The 12453-nt window shown below is 47.1% G+C and overlaps 1 protein-coding gene across 1 annotated transcript; it reads right to left on the bottom strand.

Annotated features, from left to right (window-relative positions):
* Nucleotides 1-2491: 2491 nt before the first annotated feature.
* On the bottom strand, nucleotides 2492-12122 carry LOC129595216 (DNA polymerase theta-like). The gene is made up of 10 exons (XM_055492144.1): nucleotides 11351-12122; nucleotides 10053-10656; nucleotides 9012-9593; nucleotides 8140-8372; nucleotides 7232-7647; nucleotides 6393-6508; nucleotides 5884-6127; nucleotides 4111-5476; nucleotides 3243-3745; nucleotides 2492-2632 (listed from the first exon to the last, which is right to left on the bottom strand). Exons 1-9 carry the CDS (start codon nucleotides 11765-11767, stop codon nucleotides 3287-3289), a joined length of 4437 nt encoding a protein of 1478 aa, XP_055348119.1. The 5' UTR covers nucleotides 11768-12122; the 3' UTR covers nucleotides 2492-2632; nucleotides 3243-3286.
* Between the last annotated feature and the right edge of the window lie 331 nt (nucleotides 12123-12453).

Here is a 12453-nt window from a genome sequence, read left to right as displayed (position 1 = left end):
ACATTATATCAACTCTGTATCTCTTTTTACGTATGTAATACGAAGTCCACTTGATGTGCATCAGCATGCGGACACTGGCCATGGGACAGCGGCTAATTTGACGTCATCCATCGATCAGTGTATGTTTAAACCACAATACAATTTGTGAGTGCCACTTGAAATTTCAGAGTTTAGCGAGACAGCTTTTAACAAGCACGCTTGCCCAGAGAAAAATTAGATAGCTACATACCGTTTCTCGCGGAATACATGTATAACATAATTATGTTGTATGGCTTCAACAACATAATTATGCCATATACTTACGGTGAATAATTACAACATGCACAGCCCACATGTCCTAATTGCTCTCGTTTTTGAAAACCGACTGCATATACGGCAGCATCTGCGACTGATCCGGTAGGAAATCGCGGTTGGTGGGTGGAAAAGCATAAAAAATCCAGATGCCGGTGCGCTGCGCCACCGCACACGGTTAACTGAGCCAATATGCGGCGTAAATCGTGCGGCGGGTTCTAATCCGTAAATCCATGATAAAGCGATATATAATTCGAGGGAATTATCATGCAAAAGGCATGTAAAAAGGTATACTACGCACTGTAGTACCCAGCGCACGAAGATGCGTTTTTATGTCGCACTAAGATGGGAAAACTCACTGACACCAGGATTCCCGCAGCCAATATCGGTTAATCGGCCGATGAGGAGGCGTTGAAGAGAACAGCCTTTTTTAATCTGATTAACCAACATCCATTAGTCGAGCATGAGACGGCGTAAAGTACGTACTGGAATTCTTCTACGTTGAGTTTCACTACCAGGTTGCTTTTAACGAACGGCCTGTACCATACTTCTCTATTTTCAACCAAAATTTGTTGACGTTCTGCAAATACATATTCACATGCATCCGGGCACTGATTTCCAGCTGCTCAAGCACATGTCTTTTGCAAAGCCGGGTTGAAAATATGAAAAATAAATACTTTAAAGCATGCACACTGGCAAAATCTTAACGCCATAACAACGGGAACGCAAAAACTTTTAAACGAAAAATAATAATTTAAATCCTAACATGCCAACGAAATACCTGATAAAAAAAAATCACACAAACGGCCGCATGGTGCCCCAACTCTCGCCCACCCGCATCTTGACTTCCAGGGGCACGCGCAGGCGGACCGTCTCCCGCATGGCCCGCTCTACGACCCTGGCGACGGCCCGCAGATCCTCTTTGACCACCTCCAGGATGAACTCATCATGCAGCTGACTGACCAGGTAGGCGCCGCGCAACCCCACCCTCCCGTCGTTCAAATCATGCCACACCCGCCCCGGGAAGCGGTCTTGTAACTCCCGCTCGATGGCTACCAATGCCGCTTTGGCCACGTTGACCGCCGAGCCCTGGACGGTGGTGTGGACGGCCTGGCGTTCGGCGCTGGAGCGCTTGTCGAAGCAGGAGAGGTTGTGGATGTCGGGGAGGTAGCGACGGTGGCCGGAGAGCGTTTGCACGTAGCCGGTGTGTCGGCAGTCGTCCACCACGGTGGACATGAAGCGGCGCACCTCGGGGTAGGCGGATTTGAAGGTGGCCATAAAGTGCTCGGCATCGGCGGGGGACACGGCCAGCTGGTCGGAGAGGGCTTTGGCGCCCATGCCGTAGATCATGCCGTAACAAATCTGCGATACACGGCAAGTTTTTCAATAAGTAACACCGACAACAAAAAAGTAAAGCATACGGTAGTGAAAACGTATTACTGCAACCAGAACAAACCGGCCCAAATGAGGGTTATAAATCAATAACAGTCCTTACGAAGAAAAACGTTAATTTTACAACAAAATAATGCTTCCTATCATAATCAATTTTATTAGGCAATATCCCTCAAAATACGAGTAATTACCAAGAACTGCAAACGCGAGACACTACGCTCTTCAATTCAATAAATTTTAATTTTGCTGCATTCGTTAATTAATTTGCTTCGTTAATTTTGCTTCATCAGCATCTGTCGCTAAAGCGCCACATCGCCCATCTTGAAATTAATCATCTTTTCCTGTAACCAGTACTAACTACTACGCATCAAGCTACTACACCGTACTTACCCTTTTAGCTTGCTGTCGTAAGTCTTCCGTGACGTCCTTGACGGGAATCTTCTTCCAACTAGCAGCGATATTCAGGAATACATCGCCACCGCTGGACAGCGCCGAGATCAGAGCAGTATCATTGGCTAAATGCGCCAGAATGCGCAGCTCCAACTGTGAATAATCCGCCGACAACAAAACACAACCTACAACAAAACGTTTTAAAAAATGATTATTCACACATATTTTCCTTAATTATTTAAGTGCCCAATTAACGCCCACCTTGACATGCGACAAACGCCGTGCGCAGACTGACCGCCAGCTTGGCCTCCCGTTTCTGACCGCCCTGCGACACACTGTCCCACTGGTCCACCCCGAAGTCCTTGGGGATGCTCTGCAGGCTGGGCTCGGCCATGGAGATGCGTCCCGTCACGGAGAAGGGACAGGAGAAGCCGTGGATGCGCTGCATCTTGAGAAATGCGCACTCCGTGACGGCTTTCATCACCGGCTCAATGTAGCTGGAACGGGAGTAGTCCAGACTGCGGTGCTGCGAGACCAGTCCCGGCAGCGGATGGGCATTCTGCAAAACGAGCGAACAGAAAGTGTACATGGTGCCAATATCGCAGCAAACTGCAATACACTATGTGGTACATGATTCTGCATGCGGCTACATTTCAATGTTTCATTATTTACCTCAACGGGGAATTTAATGTTAAACAAATCGACTGCATTTTCATCTGTCAAAGTATACCAGCGAACTGTTTGTTACATATTGCAGAATTACGCAGCCATCTGCTAATAAAATATCAATATAACCAATTATTAAACTAAACGAAGAGGTTAGTACGTAAAAAGATCGTTAAAAATAGGCGTTCTGTACAAGTAAGCAGTTTACAATACTTTCTGCTTGTTTTAATTGGTATATTCAAGCTTGGGAACGGTTTTAATTGGTAAATTAAAGCTTGAACGGTTTTTACAACCCATTAAACCGCGTTATAACGCTAAAAGACGGCACTGGATGTTTTGGACTGGATTTTTCAATCTAAATTTAAAGGAGTAGCGTCTGATTGCAGTTGTGAGAATTATAAATCGAAATAAATGAGACGTAACCAAAGCTGCGCTAAAAATACGAAACCAATATAGAAAAGGTAGAGAGCACTGCCAAAAGATCAGCGATATTCTCGCCTTACTTGTAGTTTCAGCAGAACCTCCTTCGCAGTGGAATACCGCACATTCAGCCGTCCCCGCACCCGCCGTTCCTGCCGCGCCCCTCCGGCGGAACCAGCCGCAGCGTCTCGAACAGCGCCTGCCCGACGGACTGCGGCGACGTGATGACAAACTCCGGCCCGACCAACTGTATCGCTCGCTGCTGAATCTCCTCCAGCAACTGGCTGACCACTCGCAACAACCGCTGGCATTCCTCCACCGACACCCCGAACCCGTTCAGCTCCAGCGCCAGCAGACAGCGCACCATGCCCATCTCCACGCGGACAAACTCCTCCCACAGACCCCGCAGCTCCAGCTTCTTCCGGATCTCCCCGAGGAGCAGGCGGGCCGCGACGGCTTCGCAGGTGGACCGCGTGCGGGCGGAGGCGCGGGTGTGGATGGCCAATCCCAGGCTGGTGGGGCGTTTAAATTTGGTGAGTTCGTTGAGGACGTCCCCAACCAGCGGCAGATGCTCGCTCATTAAATCCTGTAATTAACCGCGCGACCTTAACAGTTATTGCCAACCAACCTAATTTTACCCATCTCGGATTTATTGATTTTATTCACTACTCTAGCCACCAGCCATACCGGCGTTGTGACGATAAATAAATTCACAATACACTGTCGGTTATTATTTCAGATCATCGTGCTGCTTTTTCAGGACTCGGTAGAGTCCATTAATATATTTCTAGAATACGGAGAATTATTCGCATCAGTTACTACTTCAGTACAGTAAATCACATCAAAATTAAGTTCATTTAAATGTTAATAAAATTTTGGATGCGGGATCTACAATTACAAAACCCAAGCACCTAAAATACTACTGTACTTATTCCATAATTACTGCCTTACTTTCAAACTTCTCTCGCCGGCGCCCATATCCAGCATCCAATCGCCCACCTGCGGATCCAGACACGTCACCCCCGTCCACCCCGCTCCAAACGCCTGCCCCAGCACCTTCAGCTGAGCGCGGCTATCATACAGAATCACCACTCCCCGTTGCAGACCCCCGAGGACCTCCTTGACCCGCTCCACCCGCTGCCACGCCGGCATCTCCACCGCTGTCACCTCCAGGGCGCTCTGGGACCTCTCCCGATCCACCAGCGAGACATACCGCGCACGCTTCCCACTCCACGACACCGCCAGCCCCACGACCATCATCCCGTCACTGGATACCACCACCCCGGCGGGTTCCCTCACCACCGTGGTCTGCATCAGCCCGGGCGGCCCGATCCTCGGTTTCCTCCCCTCGTCCAGTTTCTCGCAGCCCAGGCTCAGACTGAACACCGTCTGTTGTTTCCACTCCTCCAGAAACCCTTGGAAACCCTCCACGGTGTTGGGAACGTCCTCAATTTCAAAAGGTTCCCGGACATCCCCCGCGGGAATGACGAAATCACAATCTTCCAGTATATCCGACGCGATCAACGGTTCCGGTGAAGGAGGGCATGATGACGGGATCACATCGGCATCGTCATCCATCTCCGCGATATCAAACTGAATCCGGCTCTTGACTTCTTCCCGGAACAACTTCCGCTTGGTCGCCGTCTCCTCCTCATCCTCCAATGGACGTTTGGTCCGCGGGGTGCTGAAGAGATGCGGCGTCAATCCGCACTCCGGCGCATCCTTCACCGCGGTCTTCTCCGCTGTCCGTTGCGCCCGTTTCAACGCCGACGAGAGATTATCGCGGAACTGCTGGAACTCCGGGTCGTATTTGGATTGCACCCGCGGGGTGGTGTACAGGTCGTCGATCGCCGGGATCTCCTCCGTCTCACTGGACGAGCACGAACTGATGGCCAGATTGGGATCCGATATGCGCTGCAGGATCTCCGCCGTCTCCTGTTTCAGCACATCCGGCGGGATCCAGCGGGATTTGGACGGGGAGACCGCCGGGGATCGCTTGGAGGGGGAGAGCTTCTGGGTTAGCCGGCGTTTGGTGTCCTGGATGACCTCGTCCAGGGGCTGGTCGGCCTCCATCTGGGTGGACCGGATCTCGTCGTACTCGGCGGCGGCGGTCGTGGCGCGTTGGGTGACGGTCGCCGGGATGGCCGGGTGGTCTTTCGGCTGTTTGGCGATGATCACTAAGCCGTCCGCTTCCAGATCGGCTTCCACCAGACGGCGTGCTTCGCCGATGATCAGTTCAGCGGCCTCTACGTCGGAAAGGGCTTCCAAGCCATTGAGGAGGACGCTCTTTTTGTGGCTGTTCTTGTGCTCTTCCGCTCTGATAAAACAAATAAGTTAAAGAGCAAAAACAGTTAACGGCAATCAAGTTTTCGCCAATTTTAAGTGAAAACTCACGAAATCCGTTCTGTTTATCCATGAATTAAATTATGTTTTTCCCTGGTTTATACGGTTTAAAAACTTCAACTACCTATACTTCTATACGTAAACAACAAACCTAAAGAATTTATTTTAAGAATAGAACGAATTTATCTTGAAAATGCAAAAAATATTAAAGTACCTCCTAAACATCTCAATTTTCGACTAATCATTAAATAATTAAAGAATTTGTTCAAAATACGAAGTTATGAAATCAAACAACCAGCAAAAAATATCAAAAACCGGAAACGATTTACGATAACGACAAAAATTTCTGATTTAAGTGTCACGCGTCATTGCGTATCGTACATTTCGAAGGGCACAGCGGCCCGCAGGACTTCCGCCACTTCCTTGCCGCCCGCCGTGGCCAGTTTGGTCAGCGAGGGAAAGCCGGCTTCGTAGAGACTGCGCGCCTGTAAAGCGGTCAGGTAGGGGATGCGGACCAGCGGCACCAGCTCGCGCATCACCCCGAACATGAGCCGACTCTGGAACTGCTCGAACAGCAGCGTCATGTTGGCCCAGCGCAGTTCTTCACAAAACACGGTGATCATCCCTGCAACAGCGCAGTGCTCGACCTGTCAGTGCGTTATACTTTGTACGGTCGACAACGGGCAGTTGTTCAACAGCACAAACGGCACTTTCGTAAATAAAACAAAACGGATTTTATTTGGCATGCTTTAAGCTGACGCTATGCTGTCTTTGAAACAATATTCGGCAGTAATCGTTACATGAGAATTACTACAGTAAACGTTAGTAACTAAACTACCGTCTGCAGGACCAATTTTTCTTTTCTAGCCCGTATTTTATGGATGGCTTACCTGAGTAGGAAGCCGCTCCATGTTGCAGCGACTGCAGGACGCCTTTGTTCACTTCGAACCGCCGTGCCACGTCCCACAAGCTGGCCTCATGTACCAGCTCGTTCAACATCAGCGCACTACAACAAAAAACACATACAAGAGTCTTGTTGCATGGCCTGCATTCTTAATTTCTTGGTAACTCATGAAAGAATAGCACTACAGGCGTAACGCGAAATAACATAAGTACGGTATGCCATTCGGAAAACTGACTTTCTTGACACAAAGCAGCGAGATTAATCGACACATACCGGCTCCAAACTTTCAGAAGACTGTATTTTAATAGAAAAATGAACCCGCGTTGGGTGGCACTAAAAAGACCAAAGCGGAGCGTGAAAGCAGAATTTAATAAACTGTTTACTGAGATTGTTCTAAGACTGGTTTAAAAATGGATTTTCCACATTTAAAACTGCCTTTCGTATTTATTATTGTTGGCGTATTCTTCGATATTTTATTTAAAATTAATAAGGGTGACCGACGTCACCGACAAAAGTTCCGTTTTTTTCGAACACAAAGGGCCTTCGCTTCACTTCAGTCGATAAAATACAGTACATTAAAAGGTGTATTATCATTTGTTGCGATTCTATTTTGCCACCATTAAAACTGTCTGGTTACACTGTAAAACACTGTACCGTACGGTACTGTATGGTTATACTGTACTATTATTAAAACTGTCTGGTTCTACTGTTATACAAATTTCATTTACATATTTAATATTTTTCAAGAGATTTTCTTACGCTGAATTTCGAACAATAAAGCAGTACGCTACTTTTAAATTTTCCTATAGCTATAAACTGGCTTACCACCAGAAGCGCTTGATGCGGTTCAAACGCGCGATATCCTTGAGTTCGTTGCGCAGACCCTTGGCCAGCGACACCTCATCCACGCCCACCAAGTGACCCACCCGCTGCCACTCCGCCGGCATCTTGTCCCAGATGTAGAGGAACAAGTAGAAGTTGATGTCGCCGATGGTGCGGGCCACATTCAGCGGCGTGATCAAGTACAGAATGTGCAGTTCGTTCTGCAGGTTGAAGTTGCAGCGGGCGGCGGCCAGTTCGTCGAAAACGGCCTTGCCGTCGTGCGGCGACAGACCCGACCAGACGATGGCGTTGCCTAGCTGGGTGGCCTGCACACCGCTTCCATCGGGAGCCGTTTGGATGAAATGCGCCTTCTCCAGGGCTTTGATCACGCCGGCCGCGTATTTTTTACACTCTTCTTCCTAAATATACCAGAGAAATTGGTAAATATGCAAACTGCTACACAGTATATATGAATTCAGCTAAATATTCATGTTCAATTCACCACAAAACTTCAGAGCATTTTGTTTAGCAAAGCGAACAGAAAACTGCCGTGAACAGCAAAGCATAACTAATGGAAACATCTATCGAACGAGTCAGAGGAACAAAATTTTGTTGTACAAATAATAACTTGAATTATTTACTTAATAATTTAATAATCGAATTATTACTGACAGCGGAAATATAATACCGAGCGAGTCAGAGAAATAATTTTTTTTTCAAATATTAACTTAAATTATCATTATTTAACAAGATTGAATTATTACTGATATCTGATACCTAACGGAAACATACAGAGCACCGAGCGAGCCAGAGCGACTAAATACTTTTTTCAATATTAAATTATTAGTCGTATTAATCGAACTATTATTATTATTGTAATATGTTAAAGGTACTCGTACAGCAGCACTTACACTGTCCAGTTCACAGGCAAACAGGGCGCCTTGGAGATACGTCAGAATATGCTCGACAGAATGAGCCGCCCGGTTAACCACGATCTCCAGAACGGCTCGTTGGACGGACATACTGGGCTCTTCGCACGAGCCAATCGACAAACAACTTCTCAAGGGCCGCGAAGCACCGGAAAAAATGCTATTAACCGCTCGCTTTTCTTCCGGTGAGTCTTTGCAAATAAGAATGCTCTCGCCTGCAAGTAGCAAACCAATCAACAAACACAACATTCGCAAATGACAGCCGGTACAATGGCCCATGATAAAACAAGAATGTCGATATTATCAAGACCGTTTTAGGAAATATTCGCCAAAATAAATTCTCCTTAGTAACCAAATGAATTTTGTCAAACCATCAATTCAATAAAACTATAATATTTTCCTGCAAAACCCTCTGATCACTACCAATCTCACAACAAATTCGCTGCCCGCCTTCGAAAAACAGATTTAACTATTGAGTGTATAACTGACTTATGATACTGTATGCTGATACACAGATACCGATTCAACATGCCTATCAAAATTTAATGTAGGCTCAATTTCAGTAGCCCACTTTTTTTCTATTATCCAACGACACTTTATTTATTTGTTTTGTAATTGTTCATTTGTAAGAGTCGGCTAATGCAGCTGGCCAGCAAAAATAAATAAAAATTAGTTACTGCAGCCATTCAAATGGAGATATCTTACCAGGCTATTGGAAACTATTTTTGGTTTTTGAAAATTCAGAAAATGATTAATTTAAGAAATGTTAATTTAATTTGATTAATTTTTTAGTTTAATTTATTTAATTTGATTTATTGGTTAATTTAATTTGATGGGTGCATCAGTGTGCTTACCCTCCGTATCAACGCCCTTCCGTCCCGCCCGACCAGCCATCTGGTAGTACGTCAGCGGATCCATCGGCTTAGCCGCCCCATCAAAAACCAAAGGCGACCGGATAATCACCCGCCGTGCCGGCAGATTGACCCCCGACGACAGGGTGGTGGTGGCCACCAGCACCTTAATAACGCCGCGCCGGAACCCGGCCTCCACCACCTCCCGCTCATCCGCCGTCAACCCAGCATGGTGGAAGGCCACCGCCGCGCGGATGGTCTTCTTCAGCATCGCATCCAGTCCGGCGGGTGTCTGGCGCAACTGCTCCAGGATCTCCTGCAGCCGGTCCGTCTGCAGCGTGCCGGGTGGCAGCGCCTTGACCAGCTGACAGGCCAGGTTGGCGGAGATGGTCTCGCACCAGTTCTTGGCCGGGCAGAAGATCAGCACGGAGTGCCCCGTCCCGATGGTCTCCAGGCACAGTGTGCAGAGGTGGTCCGAGTCTGGAGTGTCGCGGCACGGGGGCAGGTCGCGGAGTTTCCGCCAGTGACGGTCGTAGAGAGCGGCGCCCATTTTAATGGTTTCGGTTAAGGGAACGGGCCGGAAATCTGTAAAATCCCTTTGCTAAGACTGTATCAGACCAAACACCAGACGCCTCTTATCGGAACGATCGAACAAATCTTCCATAAAATTTTACTACCACACATTTTAATTTATTATTATTTTGCGTTTATTTACTAAAAGTTTTTATGATTATTTTTCTTATTTTATATTACTGTGCTGATTTTTTGCCCAATTTAAATTTATTAAATTTGATTTAAATAATTAGATTACATTAAAAAAACAGAACATGCCGCCAATGCGACAATAAATGCCGCCACGCGGTCGCTAATCTAATTTAGTTAAAAATAATCCGAATTAACATTTTCCTCCAGGTATAAGTATAGCGTATCTATATCTTTTACCCAGTTTCAACACTTATCTTACATGAACTGCAAGTACGCAAAGTACGAGTACAGTAATTTTAAGCGCTTCCGGTTAATACAACTAACCCGTCCAATACACACCTGTTGAATACAAATCCGCATCCAGCCACTTTTTCACCAGCGGCAAATTGGGCAGCGTGGCGCTCATGCCGATAATCTGAATCCCGCGGGACTCTTCCTGCGCATTAAGCCGATTCAGATAGATGACCTTGGTCAGAAGCAGCTCCAGCAGGTACCCCCGCGAATAATCCCCCACCATGTGCAGCTCATCCACCACCACCACGCCGATCTGCCGTAGCTTCCCCTCCTTCATCAGCCGGTTGACCAGGGAATTGGCCCGCTCAATGGTGCAGATGGCCACATCCAGCAGTGCCAGACCGCCCGGCGGGCTAGTGTTCCCGATGAAGCCGCCCACGCGTACATCGCTATCATTCAGCAGGCGCCGGAGGGTGGCCAGCTTCTCCTGGGCCAGGGCGACGAAGGGCAGCACGAAGAGGCCCTTCTTCCCGCTCTCCACGACGCGTTTGAGGAGGAGGATCTCGGCGACCAGGGTCTTGCCGGCGCTGGTGGGCGCCGAGAAGACCAGGTTGCCGCCGTTGAGGACGCGGCCGGCGCCGATGGACAGGCAGGCCGCTTGCCAGGGGAACATGGTGGTGATGCCGGCGCGTTGGTAGGCCGCGACTACCTTTACACGAAAATCAAGAGAAACGACAATTGTGAGAATAAACCGAGAAGACGCAGAAAAAAACTCTGAAAAACTTCCACAAACTTAAAAACAACATTATTCAAAAAGTCAATCAATACTAAAAAAAAAATTCTCCTGTTATAAAAAATAAATAACAGGTACTATCATTACGTGTACCACAACCATACACTTTTATAAACAAGCAAACAGAAACAAAAATGAAGTAAATAAATCCAGGCATACAGGACGCAGAAACAATTCTGACAAAATTCCCAACAATCATTGAAGTTTAATGATTGTTGGGAATTTTGTCAAAATTTTTATGTGTTTACTAGGTTTATTTTTATTAACTGTTTAACATTAGTTGGCTTGAAATTATGTTGCTGTATTTGTTGTTTCTGTAAATTAAAGCGCTGATATCATTATCATTAATTTCATTTTATCATTATATAATTTTTTCATTAGATATTAGTTTATTATTCCGAAACCATCTTATCATTAAAATTAATTTATTTTTCCAAATTTATTTAATCACTCCGAAATTTATTATATTGAAATTTATTCCAAAATATTAAGCAGGCATTTTAATAAAACGTCCCCTTACTTCAGTGGATTAAAATTTACCACAAATTACATACAGTTTAAGTTTAAACATATACGGTTAGGAACATGGTAAATTAAAGAAAATGTTTACCTGCTCAGGAAGTCCCCAGTTGGCAATCTCCAACGGCGCCCCATCCTGGCTTGGCTTAGTGTCCCCACCCGGGGGCGCCCCACCACTACCGGACGGTTCCCCACGCAGAAACCCGCTGGGCAGCTCCTGGAAGCAGGAATCCTCGGGGAAGAGCGTCTCCTGCGAACGCAGCTCTATTTCAGCCTGCGGCGGAGCCTTGGATGTCGAGGGGACGCTGGGAGGCTGTGGCGCGGGTGGGACGTCGATGACGGGTTTGAAATGGTGCGGGCGCTGGGGGGAGGGGTTGGAGCGCTTGCGTGGGACTCCGCGGCCGACGGGACGGAGATTCCCCCCGATACGGTGCAGCGGCTGGGCATGCTGGGGCTGCTGGATGATGTCGGCGCTCTTGGCTTTCACGCTGGGCTTCGCGGCTCGCATCTTTTATCGCAGAAACAAGGAACGCCGTGCGCAACGCAAGCAATAAAGATCATGACTGTCACTGAATGGAATGCACCATGGGGCACAGGCAGAACGGCACTGGATAGTCCAAGCGTGTTGTGACTTGTTCACACCTGTCTCTGAAATACAAATTAACGACGATCGCTGATCAGAGAGGTTTTTGTACGATCTGGAAGTGTTGCCATCAGTCAGCATGCAATGCAAACATTTTCGACTTTTACTCAAATTACCGTACAAAAGTTTAAACTGATAAAACTTAAAAGCATTGTAATTTTTATTTGTAAAGCTTCATAAACAGATCCAGAAAAGAAAGATCCAGATTCGAAAAATTCGAACCTTGGTTTCAGTGGTTTGCCGTTTGCGTGGTAAACTGTAAAGTCTAGGGAGAGACGCCCCGTGGCGGCAGTCAGTGTCTAAAGGTCTGTAATAAGCGGCAAAACTGAGCGTAAATAAAAGTTGCCACTTGCCAATGCAGGGAATTTACCGCGAAGCGAATGCAAAAGGACTCATAAATACATACAATGTAGGACGAAATGGTCGCATAGCCCCATACCCAGCATTCTGTACGCATGCGGTGCAGTGCACTTGTACGAACCGGATATTTTGACTTAGCCGTACAGTGTACTGCACTGCATTCGTACTGAATGTGGAGATGTTGGGTATGC

This window comes from Paramacrobiotus metropolitanus, unplaced genomic scaffold, assembly GCF_019649055.1.
Source record: "Paramacrobiotus metropolitanus isolate TYO unplaced genomic scaffold, Prichtersi_v1.0 Parri_scaffold0000075, whole genome shotgun sequence".
In the NCBI taxonomy this organism is placed as follows: domain Eukaryota; kingdom Metazoa; phylum Tardigrada; class Eutardigrada; order Parachela; family Macrobiotidae; genus Paramacrobiotus; species Paramacrobiotus metropolitanus.
This window is presented reverse-complemented; position numbering and strand designations above follow the sequence as displayed.

Coding starts and splice junctions, on each gene's coding strand:
- LOC129595216 (XM_055492144.1), bottom strand. CDS start 11,767: ATGCGAGCCGCGAAGCCCAGCGTGAAAGCCAAGAGCGCCGACATCATC. Junction 10,657..11,350: donor ACTGGGGACTTCCTGAGCAG/GTAAACATTTTC, acceptor TTTCGTGTAAAG/GTAGTCGCGGCCTACCAACG. Junction 5,477..5,883: donor GCCGCTGTGCCCTTCGAAAT/GTACGATACGCA, acceptor TTGTTTTATCAG/AGCGGAAGAGCACAAGAACA.